Source organism: Lagopus muta, chromosome 2 (genome assembly GCF_023343835.1).
Source record: "Lagopus muta isolate bLagMut1 chromosome 2, bLagMut1 primary, whole genome shotgun sequence".
Lineage (NCBI taxonomy): Eukaryota > Metazoa > Chordata > Aves > Galliformes > Phasianidae > Lagopus > Lagopus muta.
The window spans coordinates 52,393,950-52,417,821 of NC_064434.1; the positions used below are offsets into that span (position 1 = coordinate 52,393,950).

At 36.5% G+C, this 23,872-nt stretch overlaps 1 protein-coding gene across 4 annotated transcripts in view; it reads left to right on the forward strand.

Annotated features, from left to right (window-relative positions):
• Window positions 1–23,872, forward strand: part of LAMA2 (laminin subunit alpha 2) — a 323,287-nt gene that overhangs the window by 225,305 nt on the left and 74,110 nt on the right. For 3 of the 4 annotated variants that reach the window (XM_048937148.1, XM_048937149.1, XM_048937151.1), the window contains 6 exons: window positions 510–596; window positions 2,423–2,616; window positions 12,692–12,834; window positions 13,379–13,477; window positions 18,622–18,733; window positions 23,518–23,680. In XM_048937148.1, the coding sequence (XP_048793105.1) occupies window positions 510–596; window positions 2,423–2,616; window positions 12,692–12,834; window positions 13,379–13,477; window positions 18,622–18,733; window positions 23,518–23,680 (798 nt within the window). The remainder of the gene's footprint in view (window positions 1–509; window positions 597–2,422; window positions 2,617–12,691; window positions 12,835–13,378; window positions 13,478–18,621; window positions 18,734–23,517; window positions 23,681–23,872) is intronic. The other variant, XM_048937150.1, reaches the window with a different exon arrangement.

A 23,872-nucleotide genomic window follows, 5' to 3' on the forward strand; every position in this document is an offset into this window, starting at 1 on the left:
CATATATATCGTGACTTAATAAAAATAAGTTGCTGTCATCTTTGATTAAAATACGACCATTCCTTAATCATGAAGAAGATAGTTTTTAGATTGTTCAGACTGTAGGCAGCCTTTTGTCTTCCTTGTATTCAAACTAGCATTAAATAAGATTGGAAGGACTAGATATCTGATGGCTCAGTTTCTTAATTCCATCTTGCACATCCTTTCCTTAAGTTTGCTTTCTTGATCACTGTGAGTGACAGCACCATTCAGCCTTGCAGTCCTACAGCATGGGTATTGCTGACTCACATGCCTCTTTGGATTCCCATCTTTTTGATTCTGCCCTTCCGGCATGTCTAAATTTTGCCAGAAGTTTGCAGAATTCTTGAAAAGGAAGAATGTCTCACAGGTAGCACATAAGAAACTGCTGTCATTTGCATTGAAACATAAAGCTTGCCACTGACCCTCCTACAGCACAAGCTATATGATGCAACAAAGCACAGTTACTTTTTCATTTGCTTTTGCTTTAGTTTTAGCCCTTCTTGTGTTGTGGAAGGACCTAGTGATTATCGGTGTACTGCATGCCCACCTGGATATGAAGGCCAGTATTGTGAAAGGTAGGATGAATGAAAAAAGAGGCAAGTAACACATGAGTGAGGGAAAGCAATGTCCTTCAGTGCGAGTGTTTGTTTATTGATGTTTAAATGCATACTTTCAAATAAGTTATTTGCTTTTTAAATATTGTTCAAACTCAGCTGCAAAAGACCATTCCTACATACTGTGAATTGTGTTACTTATACCACTGATATTGTCTTAGTCTTTGTTTTTTTCCCCTGGACCACAGAAGTAAATACATATGTGTATATATACTACATTTATCTAAAATTACATGCAATGCTTAATAGTGTTACTTAATGTCATCCTTATCCTTTATTCAAGTGATTATATTGTCCCCATGACACTAACTGCAAAAAACATTTATATGTAAATATATTGATGACAAAACTGCAAACTAGCAATCCAGAAGATGGCTATTGTCTTATCCATAGCAACACTATAGGATTATGATCTCACAGAACTATAGAATCATTAGAATTGGAAAATACCTCTAAGATCATCTAGTCCAACTGTTCACCAACAGCAATATTGCCCACTAACTGTGTCCTCAAGTACTACATCTACCCATTCCTTAAACACCTCGAGAACGGTGACTCCATCACTTCCCTTAGCAGTCCATTCCTATGCTTATTCACTCTTTCTGGGGATAAATTTTTCCTAATATCCAATTTGAACCTCCTTTGTTGCAATTAGAGGTTGTTCTCTCATTCTGTCGCTAGTTTTGCAAGAGAAGAGGATGACCCGCACTATGTCACAACCTCCTTTCCAGATGGTTGTAGAGAGCCATAAGGTTTCCCCTGAGCCTCCTCTTCTCCAGACTAAACAATCTCCATTCCCTCAGCCTCTCTGTATAATGCTTGTGCTCCAGAACCTTTACCGACTTTAATGTCCCTGTCTGGACATGCTCCAGGGCCTTGATTCCTCTCTTGTAATAGGGGACCAAAAACTGTACACAGCACTTGAGGTGCAGCTGTACCAGAGCTGAGTACAGGCCAACAATCACCTTCCTGGTCCTGCTGACTGCGCTATTTCTGATACAAGGCAAGATGCCATTGGCTTTCTTGGCAACCTGGGCAAACTACTGGCTCATCTTCAGCCAAATGACAACCAGCACCCCCAGATCTTTTTCTTCATGCTGCTTTTCAGCCATTCTGCCCCAAGCCATGCGTTGCATGAGGTTGTTTTGACCAAACCGCAGGATCCAGCACTTGGTCTTGTTCAACTTCATCCTACTGGCCTCAGCCCAGCGATCAAGCCTGTCCAGATCTGTTTATAGGGTTTTCCTTCCATCAGGCAGATCAGCACTTGCTCCCAACCTGGTGTTGTCTGCAAAATTACTGAGGATTCAATCAATTCCCTCATCCAAATCATCAATAAAGATATTAAACAGGATGGGCCCCAGAACTACCCTTGTTTGTCTGTATCTCATTTAATAAGTGACTTCGTTTCTAATGCAAAATACAAGCAGTTAATGGAAGGAGAAAAAGATCTATAGATTATACATAGCTAATGTACATACATAGCTAATGTAGGAACTTCTGTGTCATGGCATAATAGAAGTTTAACTGAAATCACTTCTGCATACTCTTTCTGTCTAGACAGCTCCATGTCCTGGTTATGAGATTATGCCCATCATTGTTGCATTGGACCATCTGCAATATTTTCTCCTACAAATGCATGCTGAGTGATATATTGCCACAGATTTTTTTTTAATGGTTCATGAATTGTTTTTCCCATACTTTTTGTTTACAGTCTTGCTAAGTATTCATTATAATACACTATGCTTCTCTGTTGGCCAAATTTGTTTTTTATTTGCAATGTCTAGATGTTCTCCTGGCTACACAGGAAATCCACAAACCCCAGGAGGATCCTGCCAGGAATGTGAGTGTGATCAGTATGGTTCCATGCCTGTCCCCTGTGACCCTGCCACTGGAGTGTGTACTTGCAAGCCTGGATTCACAGGGTGGAAGTGTGCTGGCTGTGAACATCGATATGCACGTGATGGCATGAAATGCATTTGTACGTATACTAACACAATTTTGGAGAATACACGTTTTCCATATTTCAGAAATTCAATCCTGCTATTGCAGCAGTCAGTTGTGTGGCTTCCTTTGAAAATGCTTGTCATGTTTCTTACTGCTTTAGCATTCTGGTCTATTTTTTTCGCAAGCCTTGAAATGTTAGGAAAATTCTCAATAATTCTTAAAATGCTCACTGAAAATTGTCAGCAAAACTTGGAAGGATGTTTTTCTTTTGCCTTTTGAAGTCTGTAGTTTTGCTAAGGGTTGGCATCGGTGTTGTGAAAGATAAAATATTTGCTCTTAGTGATTTTTTTAGTGTTGTCCTAAATGTTTAACCAGCAGTTGCAGTGCTTTGTGTCACGAGTCACATAGAGAAACAGGAAAGTTTTCATCAAAGTTTTCTTGGTTATGTTGATTCAATAACCATTTATATTATTTACAAGATGCAAATGTGGCAGCATGAGATATACAGGAACAAATAATATATTTTACTAAAAAAGAAAATAATACCTGATTTAGCCTAAAACATCAAGTTTCATCTTACAGTATTGATATCTTTTGCCCTACCTTTGCTTTTGATATATTACTGATTGGTTTGTCTTTTATTATTGTTTGTATTTTTTTCCCATTAATTGAGTAATGCTGTTTTTGAGAACACAGACCTTTTCCTGTTATATGCTTATGTCCAATCAAATAATAATAAAAATCAGGCAACAAAATTTTTCTAGAATACATAATAAATCTTGACCAAAAAGTAAGGCATTTTCTTTTCCATTCCTCTTCCCCATCTCCCCTACCCTGAGTAGAAACTAATTTTGATATCCTTTCTTTTTTCTTTTCCCCTCAAGGCTAACATTTTTCATTTTAAAATAGAATATAGATACAGATCCAGTAAGCTCACAGTATGCTATACTTACTATATGCATCTTTAATATATATTGGAACAGAATAATTAACTAGTTTTCACGTTTTTTACCTTAAGTTTTATCTACACCAGGATTTAAATTAAAGCTTATTCTATTTTGTAGGGGTTTTGGCCTGTGAGAGGTGCATGTAACATCAAGGCAAATAGATATCATACATGCAGCCTCTTTTTCACAGAATGTGGTCAGTCTGTGTCTAAATACCCAGAGGTTTGAGAAGTCTACAGCTCTCTAACATTAAAATCGATTAGTGCAGCCCCAGCAAACTGTAAGCAATTTAAAGACAAATTGGCAAATAGAGAAACACAGGAAGTGCTAAAAATGAATAAAAACATCAAATCCGTCAAAAATGATGTGTGGCTTTTTTGAGTGGATAAGCAGGAGGCTATTAGCCAAGTAAGGCTTTATAGCCATGTGGGGCTATAGAGTGCAGAACACAGTTTCACTCAGCTTAATTTTTATGATCAGTTCTTGGATAGTGACTTGGGTTTCTAAGTGTGACTACTAAATTCAGTGCTCTCACATTATTAGTCCTGGTCTTAGGTACAATTCTTTTTTGAAAATGAGCGGAGAAATTGCTTGGAATATATACATAAATATTTTTATTAATAATGTGGTGTCAGTTCATTAATGGAAATACGATTGTACTTAAGGAAAATAAAGTTCTAGTGTCCTGCAGTTTGATGTAATTTAGGCCTTAATATTCTTTATCTTAAACACTGTTTCAAATTACTTCAAAATGAATGCAAATAGACTAGACTTTCAGAGAAGTAGCTACACATTCAAATCCGTCTCACAGCTTGTGTGCCAAGGACAAATATAATCATGAATTAAGTTCCTAGCTCTTGCACTTACAAAATTTTTAAATAACTGTTTTCCAGAGTGATACCTGAATGAAAATAATTTTTTTTCTACATCCTGAATATCTGTTCAGGACTAATTCCAGGACTAGCCATTGTTTTCAGCCATGGACACTCCTCATGTTTATTCAGGATGGAAGAGTTTCTTTTTATAAAACAGGTTAAGTGAAAGTTTTCATTTGTAGTAGTTTTCCAATTTGTTAATCAGACCGTTTCATTGTGTGGATAATAAGGTTAAAAATCTCACTATCGATAGGAAAAGCTGTGTGCAGGCAAATCCAATTTTCCACCTTTTTGCTTTGAAAGTTGTGGCCCTCTTTAATTTCTGATTTAACTGCAGCATTGTGTGCTGGTTTAAAATGTATCTGCAGTACCTGGAGCAGCATTTTTGTTTCTGCTAGATAATTGATTTTCATCTGAAAAAAAACAATCCTTTGACTTTGTATACAGACATTTCATGTCATTGCTAGAAGGGAGGATGCAAATAAAGAGATTTCTTTCTGTAGGTCACAAAAAAAAAAAAAAAAAAAAAAAGAGCCATCTAGAGAAGTAGATAGGAGGCACCTAACTCTCCCCTGTAACACAGAAACCAGTCACTATGGCACTATGTCAATAACATCACTGTCATGAATTGCAAAAGCTGCTTTAATATTTCAGTAGAAAATTCATGATTGTTTGCTCTCATTACATGCAGTTTATTTTGCTTAAAGATTCCTCAACCTCATATAGCTCCAAATCTGCCTTTGCTAGTGCAGGGCAATACTCCTGGCACAGACTCATCTATAAACCCCTTTTGGAGCATATGTACTATGCTAGACAAGGGTACTGTGGCAAGCACAAACTTGGTGGAAATCTGTCTGTGGTTAACACTATCTCATGTCACAGGCTTCAGACCACACAGCCGTGTTTTATTTAACTGTTAGAGATACGTTGCTGCAGCCAGTAATGTTCTTTAACAGTTGCTGTCAAAAAACCATTAGAAACATCTTTCAGAGAAGTCCTAAGGATTTCTTCTGTTACTCCCGTAGTGTTTCACTGTTCCAGTCTGATTTTAATGCAGCTGAAAATTTGGTACTGTGTACAGTATATTTTTACTTTTGTGTATCAACCACTTCCAAACTACTTGGTAAACACTCTTCTGACTAGCTTTAGGTGTAATGAAGCCTTAATGATAATAATAATAGTGATTAAGTACTTTAATGTACAGAAAATTAATGCCGTATGTAGAATCCTGTTTGCATTCCATACTTCAAATGAGCTGCAAGAACGTATCTAGTTTTGTTCATTTGCAGAGTTTAATTTCAAATACTGGTGCAATTGCTTTATAGCTGTCAGAAGTATGAAAAAACCCTCGCTAGGGAGTAAAATGGTCTGGTTGAAAGAAAATGCATGCAAGTACAATGTTTGAATTTAGTTGCAGGTAATATAAAACTGTGGTTAAGCTATTCAATATTATGTTTAGGAAAGAGGAAAAAAAATCTGAATATTTAGCAAAGAATAAGCATTTAAATAAAAATTTTTTGGAAAATTCTGTCAAAGATCACACTGTACAGAAAGCTAAAAGACTTAAAAGCTGAAGAATACTTATTTAAATCAAATCAGGGAGAGAATTAACCCACAATACTATAAAATCATATTGTTTAATATTTAAATATATCCCTTATTGTAAGTATTCTAAAGGTTTTAGAGTAAAAAATTACAATTTAAAAAAAAGTTCAACAGGCACCTTCATACTGACTAAACTGATCTATTTTTCATATAGCTTAAAATCTCTTTTATCACAGTCTTATTGTTTTCTAACTTGCCATTTTTCAGTTGCTTTTTGCATGACATGTTTCAGTGTTGTGTTGTAACAGTTGTATTTTAGAAAACTGCAGGTAGAATAGAAAGAGAATATATTTTTAAAAGCCCCTGTGTGAAAGAATTTATTTACTGCTAAGTAACAACAGAAAGATAATTATTGGTAAATGTCACAGAGAGAACTTACAGTCCATTATGTTTTTAAAACAGAACAACATTATTTTCTCTTGTGTGTATTTAGAAGACAGAAAGAAATATCAGAAAGTGGATTTTTTTTAATAGGTTTTGCAAAGGTCTGAATGATCTACAATGTATCATAAAGATTGTACATTTTTGCATTGCTGTTGTTAATGACTGGATTCGTTCCCAGCTAAAGTAACTGATCATCATGTAATCATAATAATTTGATGAGGATTTCTCTGTAATTTTTATCTTAATTAATCTACTTCTTAGGCTTGCTTTCACTTCTGTATTGAAACAGTCAGTAGCCAATAGGAAAATTAGTAGTGACTACAAACTAATTTTAGTAATTCTGGTAACATCCTTGCTTAATTTTAAACGTGACAAAAGTTCTCACAAATCTGATCTGACATTTACATATTTAGAATTTCATTTATAAGTACAAATCAATTGTCCTCTAAATGATTGATACCTCCTTATGCATCACTGTCATATTTACTGTAATAAGTGCATGATTTGAACACCTCAGTGTTAATTCTGATGAAAATTATAAACAGGAGGCAATTGCTGACTGACCTATACTCAGCATAGTATTGAAGACATGTAATTTCTTCCTACATCTCAATAGTTCCAATCCAGAACACAGGTGAGTTGTATGATGAGTAGGAGCAGTCACTTCTCTGTTCATCTATGACTAGCATGGTCAAGCAGGCTGAGATCACTAACCCGTGTTTTGCATACGCATGCAAACATTATGGAAACAAGCCAAAATCCGTATTGCTCCTTCTTCGCCCTTTCTAGAGACCTTTGATCTTATCCATGAAAGAAGGAGTTTAAAAGAAGGTTGAATCTCGAGCCTGTAGCAATTGTGCAGCGTTTTTTTTATATTAGTACTTCTCTGGTGTGTTTTTTGTTATACCCTGTGACACTCCAGTTGTTTATAGTACGTAAAATGAAGACCCTTAAATTGCAGTGCTGTCAGAACAATGACTGTGCTTGTTACTGTTCAGGGGAAAAAGAAAAAAGGATAAATCCTAGGGAGAACTTCAAGGTTTTATTGTTAAATATATGGCAAGTCAGATCTCACCTTCTGAATGATTTCTGAGTACCAGTCATAACTACAATGGAGACTTATAAAGAATTTGGCTTTAGTATTTTGAGTGTATTTGGAACACAAACCACAGAAACCTTTCCTCAGAAGTATACTCTTGTAATAGGTTTTCCTTAGGGTCAAGCAAAATCTCAGTATAGAGCAGTCAATTTGGTTCTGCTGTACAAGAGTAAAGATGAAATGGAATCAGTTGTGACATAGAGATATAACAGATATTTTATTGTTAGGATTTTTTTTTTAATTCAGTCTGGAAAAAAAAAAAAAAAAAGGACATTCAGCTCTGCTACAGTCCACAAGCTTAAATCTTTACAAATTTAAATCTTCTTTATAGGTAAAATGAAGAATTTGCATAGTCAGACAAAGACGGGTGGGATTCTCTTAATGCCCAGTCTTGGACACTTAAATATAGTACTTCAAGTTGACTGCTGTTTGCAAGGAGGGGGAGTTTTTCCCACTTGCCTCAGGGAACTTACCATTCTACTCCTTGCAGAATCAAGATTTTCCCTCTATAATGGGCAGTAGCTCCATGATCATAGCCCTCTCAAATTCAGAATTAGGCAGAGATGCTGTCTCTTTCCAGAGGCAGATCTTGAAAAATCTGTGAAAACAAACATCATCTAGCTCCCACACAGTCCTCGATTCAGCAGGAGCTAGAAACTTCTTGCAAGCCTTCAGAGGCTTATCTGAAAATGATAGCATGTAACATCAAGTTTGTGAAGTACTGGCCTAGCTTCTGCTATGTTGTGAGTTTAACAGAATGTGTGAGCCCTTATTACACAGAGGTAAGAATTAAGCTTTTCATTTCACTGGCCAGCTGTTCCTCTGTCTGCATGAGCTCAATATGGGACCAGCACTTCCTACTTGGCACGGAAGTTGACAATTTGTCAGTGGTTCTCTGTTTTGCTTTGGTTTTATGATGTGTGAACTCCTGTTGAGTTTATACTCATATCCCAGTGTCTTTTGCCCTTCTCAAGCACTATATAACCTAACAAGTACGATATGTATCAAAACCAGTAAATGGGGTTTTATAAACAACAAAAGTAAAAAACCTGAGCCATTACTTTTAGATACTGATTTTACTTAAATTTTGGAGATACATCACTCACACAAACCCCCTGAAATCAGCAGCATTTTCAATGTACCTTAAGCTTTTAGCAGTCTACCAGGGCTCTGTTTAGGGAGGCTGTTGTTGTGCTAACTGCTGTTGGCACTGAAACTTTACTCAGCAGCTCACCTGCTCCCACACAGCGTAATGGGGAATAGAATTGGATAGGTAAAAGCAAGAAAATGTGTGGACTGGGACATGTTAGTACCTCAAACAATGCTGTGTATGCAAGCAGAGCAAAATAACTCATTGCTTCCCTTTGACAGGCAGTTGTTCAGCCATCCCCAGGACAGCAGGACTCCATCAAGTTTAAAAGTTGCTTGGATAGACAGCTACCATAACTCCAAAGATCAGCCTCCTTCTCCTTCTTTCCCCCACATGTTATTGCTGACAAAATGTCATCTGGTAGGGAGTATACAGCTCTTCTATTGCTGACCACCAGTTTCCTCACTGTGAGACAGTGGAAGAAACAGGGAAGGCCTTTGTGCTGTCCAAGCACTGCTCAGCAAGAATTAAAACATGGGTGTATGTCTCGCTCCAATTTATAGGAGGGAGAGGAGGTTCTTTTATTATTTATATACCGGGCGTGAGATTAAGAAACAACAGTTCAAATGTTGGTCCAACCAGTTTATTACAAATCTTAATCAGGGAAATGGGGAAGGGGAGGACAGACACTATTATGAATTAGGGTAATGAGGGAAGGGAAGGAAGGCGATAGAAAAGATAGAAAAGAAGAAGCAAGGGGTCTTTATAGGCAGCAAGAGGGAGATAGTCACCACCATGGATCCAGCGTGATCCGTAGTTCAGTCCTTGATCTTCAGTAGCGGTGGGTCGTCAGGCAGAGTTGTCCTGTTGACAACGACGACAACGAAGCACGGCCATGGCGATGATGGCCCTTTTTCAATGGTTTCAAAGTGGTCAAGTCAGCTGTCTTTGGAGTGACAGCTCAAATCCAAAATGGTTGAGTCAGCTCTCCTTTGAGTGGCAGCTTCTGGCTCTGGGATCTCAGCAGAAACTCCTTTGTTCCCATCTTCCGGGCCTTGCCAGCAGATAAGAGGGAGCAGGGGTGCCCATCTGCATCCTGTTTCTCACAGAACACGATGGTATCGTTCCCCAATTTTCCCACACCTAGCTGGAGCTGTTTTGCTACAGGCCAGATCTTCCACCAGTAAACACTCCTGAGCACTCTCATCCGCTCTTCTATAGAGCAAGGAGCTCTGGAGGAAGGGGCTTTCAAATGTTCCCAAAGTAATATCGATTGTCACACAGTTAGCACCCATTAGTTGCCTCCTCAACAAATCATTCAGAGTCTTATCACAAGAAATACCTCAGGAAGCAAGCTTTGAGCCAAAAAACAAAGAAGGATTCTCACAGTGTATTATCAATGTTGTTGTGGTCACAAATCCAAAACTCACCACCATATGAAACACCATGAAGAAAATAATCTCCATCCCAGACAAAATGAGTACACAATGAGGAGTGGAAAGAAGGTTTTTTGGCTTTAAATCAATGTCAAAATGGGAAAAATAGGGTAATGGCCAAAAGTTAGGTAAGGCTAGTGAAAAATCAGCAGTTTTTATTGGTTCCACAGGAAATAGTAATACTTAAGAGTTAGAGGCTGTCATAAATTAAGACTACTATCAGAGATTTCATGGTTTCCCTTGTATCAGATGTTACCTAGTCATAGCACAGATGCACTTTGCATCTTATGCATTTTAAAAGCAATAAATGTATTAAAGAAAAATTCTGTAAGGATAATTGCCCACGTGGAGAAATATACTGTTGCTCTGTCATTTCCTTTATTGTATGTTATTTTCTCTTTGTAAGATGGAATAAGTGGCTATATATGCATTCATTTGTAGTGTCTTATTTCTTGATCAATTATTTCTTCAAATAAAATCTGTTTGCATGCAAATGTTGGAGATACTCCTCGCAGAGGTAAGTCAAAATCATTTACAGGGCTTCTTGTGCATGGGGAAATATGGTAAAACTAGAGAAAAGTAATTTCCATTAGCTGCTCACTGCAGTATTGTATTATTGACTGCATGATTTGCTTCTCACATGCTTGCAGCGTTGTAATGATCTGAATTTAGTGCTGCATTTATTTATATTAGACACAAATTCATCTTGACAGTTTTATAGATAAAGACACGGAAAAATTTTGTCTCATAAAATATAATCATGCTCTTGAAATATTGCCTTAGATCTATTGCCTTGCAGGCTGCATACTGGAGTAGCTTAGTTCTGTCTCATCCATTCGACTGTGGTCATCACATGACATACTTCATCTTTTCAATTGGTTAATTTATATTGAATGTTCACCACAGAGTGCCAATTCTTAACTCATTGAGAATACTTCATGTCTTCAGAAGATGTTCTTTTTTATTGTCGTTATTGATGTGAATTAAGTTTGTTGTCAACATATAACAAATTTTTAGTGTTTTATTACCAATCACTGTGATAATTTTGAGGGCTAATAGATCTATCTTGTTTTATGAGAGAAATATTATGTATCAGAATAATTTAAAAAAACAAACAAAAAAACTCTTTTTAGGTCCAGGATTACTTTTTTGCATCATACAAAGTGATTGCATTCTTGACCAGCTACAGAACAGGTGTTTGTTATATGTAGCATTCAATTTTCTGTAAAACTTGCATAAATTCTCCCTAATTTCTGAAAGCAAACATACAGATGACAAGAGCTAGAGTGGTATTAATGTTATTTATTTATGTATTTCCTGTTAAGAATGAATCAGAATGTATCATGAACACATTTAATGACTACAGAAAATTTCCGGTTCAGTTTGTGTAACAAAATACAGAGATATAGGAGGAAGGAATCTGAAATGGAAGCAGTGGAAGTGCAAAAGAAAATCTTAAAATAACATTATATAGTTTTCTGCATCCAATTCTTACTGCACTAATGCAGTATCTATCTTGTCTCCTTTTCAGTCATCACGACCTTCATAGTGTATTAAACTAGTATTCATGACATTTACTTTTTCTGTATTTGACTCAAGGTCTCACTGTATTGGAGAGTCATTCTACCTAATAAGAAATGCATTTAAGATTGCTGTGGCTGAAAACCTTAAAAACTATGTGTCTATGTGAACAAGAGATTTCAGAAAAAAAGCCAAAATTCCTTGTTGAAAACTGCTTACCTTTTTCTTCAAACACATACATATTTCTCACTGTTTTTCTGCCAGTGGACTATCTAGGAGAATACATTCATTGCTTCGCAATTTGTTCCATGTTCTGAGATGTTGCTTTACTTTGTCAGCCATATGCAGCACCTTTATGTCTGGAAACAGAAAGGTATTCCCACAACTCCTTTGGACTGGATGAGGAATTTTCCTCTCTGCAGTATCCATAGTACAAGTTTTTAGTTATGAGATTTTCTTGTGATAGTTAATAGAAGGCAAAGAGGAGATGGAAATGCAAACTACTTTTGTTACATGCAGCCTCCTCTGGTATTTTTCATGTTAAAGAGTATTTGCAAGCAAAAAAAGAAACCATACATGAAAAACTTCTAAGCTGATTAGTCTCAGGAGGTAGGCAAAAGCATTTCTTAAAAAAAAAAAAACTGGCAATATCTTTTCCCGGACTCTCTTTACTGTTTGCATTACAATTTAAACATGATTGGCCATGCTGTTATTGACTATAAAATGTGTGAAGTGTAAGATTTTTGTTGTTTAACTTATGTTCAAATCCACGACTGCTCCTTAGATTTTCCAAATTACCTGTCCACTTTTCTCAGACTTTCTCCAAATTGCTTGTCTAAGTTAGAATTTTATGTAGGCTAGTCTGTAACTGACAACATTAATTTTTCCTCTTTTTATGAGGTAAACCTACCAATTTTGCCCTCTATTTTATATTATATTGTCGTATTACTAACTTCCAAGCAATGAAATCTTTCCTGTTCCCCAGCTGCTGTCTCCACTTTTTATCACATTGTGCTTTTGGAGTAAATTATCTGAAACGAGCATTAATTTTCAAAGAATGTGTGTGGTAAAATATTTCTAGCTCAGACATATTTGCCTTAATACGAGCCTTAAACATTTATCAGAAATGAAATTTTTCTGTTCTTCTCCCAGCTTGTGATGATGATTGTACAGGACTCCTTCTCAATGACCTAGATCGACTAAACCAGATGATCATGAGTGTTAACCTGACTGGTCCACTGCCTGCTCCATATAAATTGTTGTACAGTTTTGAAAACACAACGCAGGAATTAAAGGTATCTATGCACATATATGCAAAGGTTTTGTATTCATATACACAAATAATGATGCTCCAGTACAAGTGTACATACATCTGTGCAAAAAATGCAGCTATAAGTCTTCAAACTTCCTTTAGTTGGTAAGTAGTTATTAAAGTTATTTATTTTGACTTTTTTTAATATGTAAGTTTATAAATATAGTAAGTTTGTAAATATGTAAGCAGTAGTTTGTTTACATATATGCAAGCATTATACTGCAGGCGCAGAAGCAGCAATACTTTATATAAATAAAATAGTGTTCATGCTTGTTGTCCAGAGGGCAGCTATGCATTGTGTACAAGCTATGTTGCCTACCATGCTTACAGATATTTCACTAAAATATGCCAAGCTTTCAAGATTCCTGAGGAAAACTCAATGGATGGATGTGACAAAAAGGGTAAAAGACAAAAGGGAGTTGCATCATGTAACAAAAAGGAAATGCTGCTTATTTTTTTCTGTACAATATTTGGAAGCATGGAGAACCATAAAATGCAGACTTTTCCTTCCTGTTCTTTTCCAACAGCATTTACTTTCACCTCAGCGAGCACCAGAGAGACTTCTTCAGTTAGCTCAGGAAAATCTGGATACACTGGTGACAGAAATGGATGAACTACTGACAAGAGTAAGTCTATGATCACATTGAGGTCTATGGGTTTGGTTGAAGTTGCATAATGACAGAATATGAATTAAACATGTATGAATAGATGAATTATAAGATGCTTCTCAGTCTCAATATTTGAAATGGCAACAGCTTCTCTAAAAACACCTTTTTGTGAGCCAACTCACTGAGATATATTTCCTGTAAAGCTTTATAATGAAAGACAGAACTAATAAAGAGCTTCCAAGTATGAGCCTACTTGGAAAATCTAAGGTCAAAGGAAATAGAGGTCTTGATATCAACTGCAGGTTATATTTCAAACTCTAGAGTGCCTACCACGTAGTTTCTCACATGGCTGGAGTCTTTGATTAGCTGGGGCTTTTGGAAACTGGGTTGCCTGGTTCCCTTCTTTTTCTTCTGAACTTTAGTGTGATCTCTGGTGAGACTGTCTCATTTCTGCATTAACAACACCATCTCATAATACCCTCTTTTAAATCTGAGTCTGACTATCTCAAGATAGTTCTTAGTCTGTTTCCCTTGTAAGATTGTCGCAATACAAGTAGCCTGGTTTCACTCAAATGTACTTATTGTCCAGCCATTTCAAGCCCATTATAGGATTTATTTTAGTATTATTTTATAGTATTATTTTCCATTCATATGTTGTCATTGGCTAATTTGTTTGTTTATTTGTTCGTTTGTTTTCTGGGAGCTGTAGAGGTGATGGTAGCCTTGTCTGATTCATTTCTTTTTAACAACTTCTGTTGCAAGATAGTGAAATTCCTCATTTAGCAAATAACTTGTTCTCATTAAGAGTTTGTAAATGAGTAATTGAAATGGGGACAGGAGAAGTCAAAGGAGAAGAATATTGCAGAGGGTGTGTGTATTTATTTAAACATACACATTCTATTTTTAATTTATGAGAAAACTGAGAGTATTTTGGATTTCAGTTAATGTGCTATTTACTCTTTATATTGAAATATTGAAACATTTTTTTGTCAGTAAGAAAATAATATAAACTGTTTGAGATAGTGGATAAAAAATAGGAAAATGAAACAAAGACAATAAAAACACAGTTATCCCATTAATGTGATGACCTGATAAAAATGATGCTAATGACTAGGTGCACCCTGGCATTGAAATAGCAACATAAGCCAAATATTCATTGCTGTGAGGTTGATATATACTCCTGAGAGAGTTTTGCTAAACCCCATGTAGTTTTGGCATACTTACAGAACCAAAATTCTGTAAAACCAAAGCAAATGGTTTAATTCGTGTGCAAATGGTGTGATATATTCAGTTTTGAAATTATCTGTGAAACTTTGGATGGATAAGAAAGTACCTATAGCTAATGTATGCATATATATGCTCATGTGTTTGTGTATGTACACATTTCCACATATACACATGCATATATTTAAATGTGAATGCATATGAGTTTATGAAAAGTTTCTTTTTTCACTTCTGCTTGATGTTTTTTTTTTTTCTGTCAGAAATAACTACTATAGCTTTAAGTCTAGAGGTTGTGTGGGTTTTCTTTTTTGTTGTTTTTGATTTTGTTTTTAACTCACGGGACTCCTACAAGCATAGAAAATCATATTTCTATTAAGATTTCTCAATCTTTTTTCTTTTGCACAGTTGCCCTTTTGAATAGCCTTTTCCAACTACTTCCCTCCACGCTCTCTGTCCAATGCCACCAAGGTTATGTATATTTCAATCCCTCCTGGAAATTACCTAAGATATGCTGCAAATTCTAAATTTTTGTGAACCAGTCTTGAAAAGAAAACTGTTGAAAATGTGATCTTAGGAAATTAGCCAGGTTATAACCACTTTCCTTCCTGCTGTTTTCCCTTGTACAGTGAGTAAGTTGCCTTATGATCTCTAGTTTAACTTGTAGAGAAATGTTAACTGAATAGAACTTTAGTTTTTTTATCTGGGGACTATCAAAATGTGCTAAGTCCTACCCTTCTATTTCTATGTTTGTAAATAGGATTAATGTTTCAAAAAGAAGAATGGAATATTGAAGTCTCATTCCTAAACAAAGATATAGCGTAAAACGACATAAAATGTAATTGATGCACACAATGCAACCATAGGTAGCAAACTTTCTGCTCATATCTGATTTTCAGGCTTGTCAAAGTGAAAGCAGTAGTGATAAGGATGAGGATTGTTGGGGAATTCGTGGGGAATTCCCACGTGAGTAAAAATTTCTAACATTTTTAAGGTAAAATGTAGAAACAGTATTTACTGAGTATTTACTCAGTACAAAAAACTTTTCAAGCAGTCATCTGTCAATGCAGCTCTCTTTTTTTTTTTTTTTTAAATTTTTTTCAGTGACAAATTGTACTACATCTTCATTATAAGACATACACAAGATCCTCATCTCTTTCTCTTGCACTGGTTACATTGTTATGTACTTGCATACTGATTCCTACATCTGTTACCTAAGATAGATCTTTTATTTCACTATTTTTAATTAGAAACACCTCCCCCTTTCTAATTTCATACCTTCAGAGAACCTTCAGGGATCTTCTGAATTGAAGAGTGACTTATTTTGATTTTGTAAACTTCTTCATTTCTCCCCTGCCATTAAATTTGTCAAGTTCAGAAAATTGTGGAAGTAGTAGTGGAGGCAACCTAGATTGCAACAATTGGAAGCATATAGATGGTGAGCCAAGAGCTTCCATTTCTACAGTGGCATCTGAGTTTGCCTTCTCTCTGTTGTCTGCAGCTCACTAGCCACAGAAATGCATGTTGGGCTTCTCCTAGTGCCATCTTGAGGAGTTCCTCATGGTTTGATGTGTAGCTGCTAATGTTAGTATAGTCTTCACGTTAGATCAGGGCATCCTATAGAACCTGTATCATTAAATACAAGCAGTGAATGTCACTCATGCAGGCTTTACTGGTCTCAAATTCTTGCTTTATCAGATTTCTGTTGTGGCGATCACCTTTATGCAAAGAGATCTCATTTGTGTCCGGATAGATTCATTCCAAACCCTTGTTCTGGGCCAAGTCTGCTGGATTCTTATTCTTCTCCCAGAAAGAGACTGTTGCTTCTTTAAACTTAAACATTAGCAGCAGCTGAAGCCTGACTTTATGGAAATTATGAACAGTTGTAAACTGAATATATAGCAAATGAGTAGGATTTTATTAATAAATGGAAAGATTCAATTAGCCATGCAATGGCTAGGTGCAGTGTAAAAGATGTTTGTGATTTAATTTGGTTTATGGAGTTAAAGCTAGACCAGAAAATGAAGTGAAAGTTCATTTTTCAGCAAAGCAATTTATGGCAAAATATAGAAAGCATGCAGTGGATTGGATGAGATTTAAGTACCAAAGAGAACTGTTACAGAGTGAAAATGGAAACTGTTTGATGACAGATTAATATGCATGAAAATTTAGTACATGCCACTCAGTCATAAATAGAGAGCTTAAAGTGGCGAATTGGAATTAACATGAATGCAAAAGTTAATAAAAAATAAGAGAAGTCTATGCAAGTTTTTGATCACCATTTGTAATAAAGGATGTAGAAATGTATAATGTAATGAATGTGAATGTGAAAATTCTAAAAAATAAAAAATAAAAATACAAGGCAAAGAATAAAAGCTAGATTGGGAAGGATAAGACACTATATACTAAAAACTGTTATCAATTACATGAAGAATGAAATTACATTGAAAATAGAAAGCTAGGCTAGAGCAGTGGTACATCAAGGCTGTTCTGTATTTCTGCCTTTTTTCTGTCTGTCGCCTTTTACAACTCACTAGAACAATATTTTAACTCCGCATACAGGTAGGTAAAAGATTTTGTAAATCTTAGAGGAAGTAAGCATTAGCATGATTAAAGCTGCGTAAATATGAAAAATCTAGGACAAAAATAAAACTAACTCCCCCACTCTTGTATGGGTTCCTAATTCTTCTGGTGTCATCTGTTTAATTGTTTCCACATAAGTTACTTGCACAGTAACAACTCTGAAGTAAACCAAAATGGTAAGTAATATGATAATGACAAGAATTTCGTTGGAGAAACCCAGCTGTCCTGACATATCTTGAAGGCTTTCATGTAAAAGCTAATCAAGTGAAAATAAATGTCTTAAAGTGACACTATGTCTCTTTGATCATTATTGATACATACATATAATTATGTATGAATATTTTTATTTTATTTTGTTTTTTGTAACCTAGAAAATGTTCTTTACAGCTCAAATCAGTTTGCTTGGAGTTATTGGCCTCCTTGCCATTTCCCATGGACCTGAAAGGCCATAACGCTTTGCTTCTAGTTCTGTCTTGGGAGTGCAATTTGGACAGTCACAACCCAACCACTGGTTAAAGAGGAGAGAGAAGGAGGTGTTTTGTTGTTTTATTTTATTTTGTCTTGTTTTGTTTTGTTTCACGATACATCTCGACAAAGCTTTGTTGCCTGAAATAGCTCACATGTAATAAAAATGGGTCAATTTTGCAAATACAGATCTTGAAGAACTAAGTAGAAAGCATTCACATAATTCCTTTCCTCAACATGTTTTTCAGGTATGCAGCAGTTGCCTGTCTTCATACTGCTTCATGCTGCTGTTATGATTCAATAAAATTATAAAGTCTTTAATTGCACAAAGCTTAAATGTTAGCAACCCTATAAGTTATAAGACAACAGCTTCAAACATTGGAGCTGAACAACTCTATTTCACTTCTTTTCCTCTTTTTCTTAGTTTAAGTAATGTATGGATTTTGAATTCTCCTTGCTTGTTGGCATAGTCTATATGACAGCTCTTCAAGGTAAGAAAGAAAGAGGTCAAGATATCTGCTGCACATTGTCAATGGTAAAGTTCATAACTGTGAAACTATGGAAAGTATCCCCTGAAGACTCTTTTAAAAGCTTCTGAACAATGTTTTTTTGAGCATGTCCAGTGAAAATTTTCATCCCTTGTCTCTGTGTGCTGTGGCACATAACTAAAATCTCTAAGAACCTGAAGTAAAGCCTTCCAATTTCCATGAAGAAGAAAAGGTAAAACTATTTGTGGAATTGTACAGAACATGTTATTTCCCATGCGTCTGATCAATAATCCATTGCCTTTAGCCTGAGGAAAGTTTTGTATGTAAATTCAACCAGTAGGGATTTTGCATCGTGAAGCCTTGTCCTGTTTACTAATTGAGCTTTTCCTGAATTTGCTTCACTAGGCTACCAAGGTGACAGCAGATGGTGAGCAAACAAAGCAGGATGCTGAGAGGACTAATGACAGAGCAAGATCTCTCGGGCAGTTCATGAAAGGCATTCTCCAAGCTGCTGAAGGTATTGGAAAAAGCAAAATGTGCCAATTATTTCTCAAGAAAGTTGAATGATAGTGGGGAAGATGGCCTGATTGTCAGTATGTAAGAGTTTAGCCATTGAAAAAAGTAGTCTGATTGAAACACTTCATTAAGAAACAAGCTTCTAATGAACACTGACTAGCAGAATATTGAATATGTTTCTTCATTATTTTTTCAGATATTGGAAAAAAAGCTATTATGAGGAAGTAACTAACAGGGCTTAGCTTTTGTTTCTCTACAAAGCAGTTACAAATACAGATTCATAAAAAGCATGATGTAATTTTAACACTTGGTCCATTATGATTTCATTTTATTTCCTCAAAATGACTTCAAAGATACATTACTGCTTGCCATTAATGAACATCTTCTGCTTGGAATTTGCAAGTGACTCTTAAGGAGTGGCATGGAGCCATCTTTCTTCCACAAGATGATTCTCTGTATGTATGAAAGCAGTAAAAACTTACGAGTAAAAGTATTGTAGATGGCTTTGAGAAGCAAAACCTAAATACTGAATCACAGAATCGCAGGGGTTGGAAAGGACCCCTGGAGATCATCTAGTCTAATCCTTCTGTTAAAGCACATTCCTTATGTTAAGTTGCAGAGAAAAGGGTCCAAGTGTATTTTGAATGTCTCCAGAGAAGATTCCCTTCCCCCATTGAACCTAGCCAGTCACTCAACTGACCCATCCTCTACTTTCTACCTGAGTACCAGTCCCCAGTAGGAGGGCAGAAGAGAACCCTACCTTTACTCTTGATCCCTTCAACAAAAAGACTCTTAATATTTTGTAGTTTCCTTGTTACAACCTCATGTGATCCAACTTGAAGGAATAGGAGCAGATAGTAGTCCTCTAGCTTTATCAGCCTTTGTAGCCTCTTCTTAATGTCACAAATGCAGGGTTCTGTCGGGCAGCAAACCCCTCTAGAGAGATTATGTGGGTGGCAAATGGGTGTCTCAGTGCCTCTCAGGGAAGAGTTCCTGATTATTAATGTTTTGCCTTTTTTTGGCGGTAATTGATCTAACCAAGGACTCAGCTTTGAGCAACTTAGTGTGGTTGTCCCTTCCTGAGTCTGAATCATTATCTATGCCCTCTTTTCTTTCCATCCCAAGAGCCTTGTATCAGTTGCTAAGGGACATGTCAGGTACAAGGGGGAGACTTCTCCTGCTCTGAGTGCAGACAAGGGTCCAATTTCCCTCATCTTGCCTGTTTCTATGGCCTTCCTCCTTAAAGTTAGAAGCTGGCATGGTTTCTTCCCTTTACTGCTACTTAAGACAGGGTTGCTGGTCTGCCTGTGTAACGGCACGGTATCATGCATCAATCTCTCTCTCTTCCATTTCTGAATGCTGTGCTGCCCAATTAGTTCTTTGTGCAACCTGTCCACATGCTTGTAAAGTTTGTTGAGCTGAGCTCACCTGTACCTGTGACGTTCTGCTTTGCTGCCAGTCCCTTGGGAAATATCCAGATTCTGGAGTTCAACACAACTAAAGCTCTGGACAGATCTTTAATTCCTCAGGAGGTCTGGGTGCATGTTTCAGATCAGATGGTTGTAGCTCCTCAGTCTGGGTTTCTGCCTCCAACTGTCGCAGAAGATGGTTACTATTTTTGTTTCAATAGACTGCTGCCCCCTGCTGCTATCAGAGCAGGGTGGGTATGGACCTATTACATAAGATAATGGTGGAAAATAATTGAAAATGACAAACTGACAATCGTAGTCAGGTTTTTTATTTGAAAAATACTGATCTGTTTTTAATTCTTCAAAACTCCCGACGCAGCACTAACTTCAGTAGAGTTCTGATTCTAAAGGGTGGTTTGGTTGAAAGGGAGAACATCCACTTTTGTCAAAGTATAAGTTATATACTTATAAGTTTCATATTGTCTTGTAACACATCCCAATATGTTTTCTGTAATTGAACTAAGCAGAAATTTAAAATTATCTTAGGAGGTGCATCTTATACATTACATAAATATGGGAAAACAACATAAGGAAGTAACCGAGTTTTCAACAGGGTTTTTAACAGAACATATGGTTCTCCACATTTCAAGACAGAGCTGAATTTGAAAAGTTGATGAATTCAGAATAACAATGGCTAAACACATTTTTTGCTCCACAGAATTTTTATCTAGTGTTTTGAGCCCATATAAAAGTTTTCTCAAGCAGATTTAAGCATGGCAAGAGCAGAGTTAACAGATTTTGAGGGGTGAATGCAATATGTTAGAAGTAAACAAAGACTTTAAAATCAATGTGTTTGCCTAGTGGGCAAGTCAACATTTTAAGAATAGATTAAATATAGGGCCAAAGGACTGCAAGTTACCTCCTGGATCCCTGCATCCATTCCGTTGGTAACATAAACCTTCTACCATGCATTTTCAGAGCAGCCCCCATGTATACATAGACTCTGAATAGAAAGCAGTTTCAGAATTCTTTTGATATCTATAAACCTTCTAAAAACCTTCTGGCTAAATATATTCGTAGTTAGTTTATCATTATGTGATCTTTTTCCAATCTTATTCTTTGGTGTAAATAATTTGGAGGGATCACTCAGGGCCACTCAGCCTATCCCCCATATCATGATGATGTCCATCAAGGAAGGAAAAGGTTTGATGTCCTAGATGACTCCTTCCTAAGGGGAGCAGAAGGCCAAAATGCCAACCAGAACTGATCTGTAGGAAAGTCTCCATTGGGTCTGGGTAAGAGACCCCATATGGTCCTTTGATTATTATCCATTACTAGTTTTTAGTTTTTCATGCTGGTGGTGGTGAAGAAGCAAAAAAAGTCTAAAAGCAATCAGAAGGGACTTCAGGGCCTTGTGGCAGTTGATTAAATATATGGAGCACAGATAGCTTTTTTCCTCTATTCTTTCAGTAGCAGGGAACAATATTGAAAGGAACAGGCAAACCCTGTTGTCACCAAAAACAGAATTTCAGGTTTTTCAGTCATGGAATAGTCTACATAATACCAGGCTTGCTGACTACTGATGGCATGCAACTTTCTCAGAGTGGGGAAAAGGTTTTATAACAGGAGTTAGCAGGGCTAACTGATAGAGCCTTAGACTGGATTTGAAGGGGAGAAGGGACAAAACCAGGGTCACCATTGGTAAGCTTTAGGACAGTGTGCCTAAGTTGGAGGCACTGTGTGCTTGGGAGATCCTTCATTCTGCTACCATGGTAGAAGTAGTGACTGGTGGACGTAGTGGCCATGAAGTAATTAAGTTTCAAATCTTTGGTGATGGGAGGAAAACTGCCACCAAATCTTCAACCCTGGATATGGAAAGAAGAGACTAAGCTGCTCAAGGAACTAGTTATCAAGGTGCCCATGTAAACTCCTTTTGAAGGCACTGGGGTCCATTAGTGATGGTTATTTTTTATGTCCCACATCATAATAGCACAGGAACAGGCAATTTCAAAATGTCATAAGTCATGCAGGTGGTATCTTTGCTGATCAGGGATCTTCTTCTAGAGCTTAAGTGGAAAAAGGAAGCATATGGCCATTGGAACTGAGTTTGGATGACAAAGGAGGACTACAGAGATGCTGTTCCCAGTTGTAGGGAGAAAATTTGTGCAGTTAAAGCTCAATTAGAGTTGTACTGTAGGAGACAACAAAAAGGGCTTATTTTAAAATGTTTTAATAGAAAGTGGAGGGCCTGAAATAACACTGGTCTGTTTCTTGGTCAGGATATTCACCTCACAAATAGGGATACACTGTTGTGGTAACAATAAACTTCCAGCCATCTTTTGTGGGATTTGCTCCTGTAGCTGGATGCACGTGTGGCCTGAAGGGGTTTGTCCTAGGATACTCAAAGAGCAAACTGATGTCATTGCAAGACTTTTTACAATTATTTCTCAACAGCTTTTCTTTGAACCAGCAAAATGCAAACATCATACCGTTAAAGTTTTCCTCTTAATTATTTGCTCTAAAACTATAAAACGTGGATGAAATAGTATTTGATTTTTGGAAGGCAGGTTTTGATTTCTCCATTTTAATATTTAAAATATTCAGAGGTACCTATGCAACCAGGAACTCTTATTTCAACTAAGCAAGTAGTTACTTGGAAGCCTGCTGCCTATGGAAAGACAAAAGTACTTTCTTAAAATTGCAGATAGAACTGATTGTCATAAACCAGTTGTTTCTGGAACTACCTAGTTTAATATATTATAGTGTGATATCGTAGAAAAATTCAGTCAGTTCTTGATTATGATACCATGTACATAGCTATATCCTTCACTCTTTTTGTCCATTTCCGTATATCTGCTTCTAAACATGAGTTCTCTATCTGTGGGTGACTTTCATTCCTCTTCCCTCCATCTCTTTCCCAAATTTCCCAATCATTTATTCTTCAGATTGCTAAATCTGAATGCTAAAAATGAAATATTCTGAAGTTCTTCAAAAGTAATTTAAAATCTCATTTTCACTGTTTGCTCTTTAATTCTGTGAGCAATACCCTAGGTTATCTTTCTGCTATTTTAAATGTTAATTGCAAATTCTTTCTTCTGAGGGGAGGAAAAGAAGAGGAATGTATTTCTTATACTGGATATAAAATCTTTGTCATTGTAATTATTGTGCTTAAAAGAGAACTACAATAAAAGTTTTTATGAGACATATCTCTCACTTGTTACTGTTCACAGGATTAACCACTTTTTTACTTCACAGCAGGAATAACCATTTCAAATTGCATTTGACTTGCTGATAGAGTTGATATGAAAGTTCTTACAGATTCTCTGTCCTTTCTATTTACTAACTCCCTCCATGCATGGCTTTTGCCCACTTGCAGCTGTAAATCAAGATGCTATAAGACTGAATGAGACACTTGGAACCCCAGACAAGACCTTGGAGAAGAGTCTTCCGGAACTGCAGAGTGAGGCTGACAGAATGGTCATGGAGATGAGAAGTAAAAAGATGAATATGCAAGAAAGAATAGCTCAAGATGAGTTCAAGTGAGTAGAGAGACCACTGTCTTCATCCTCTCGGTGATAATATCTGATTCTTGTAACTGTCATCCATTCTAACCAAGTTTTCAAGCTAGGGCTTACACAAATGTGAAGGAAAGCAGAGTCCAGCATTTCCCATCTATTAATGTAGCACTCACATTTTTTGAAATGCTTATGTAAATAGAAACGCTTCCTATA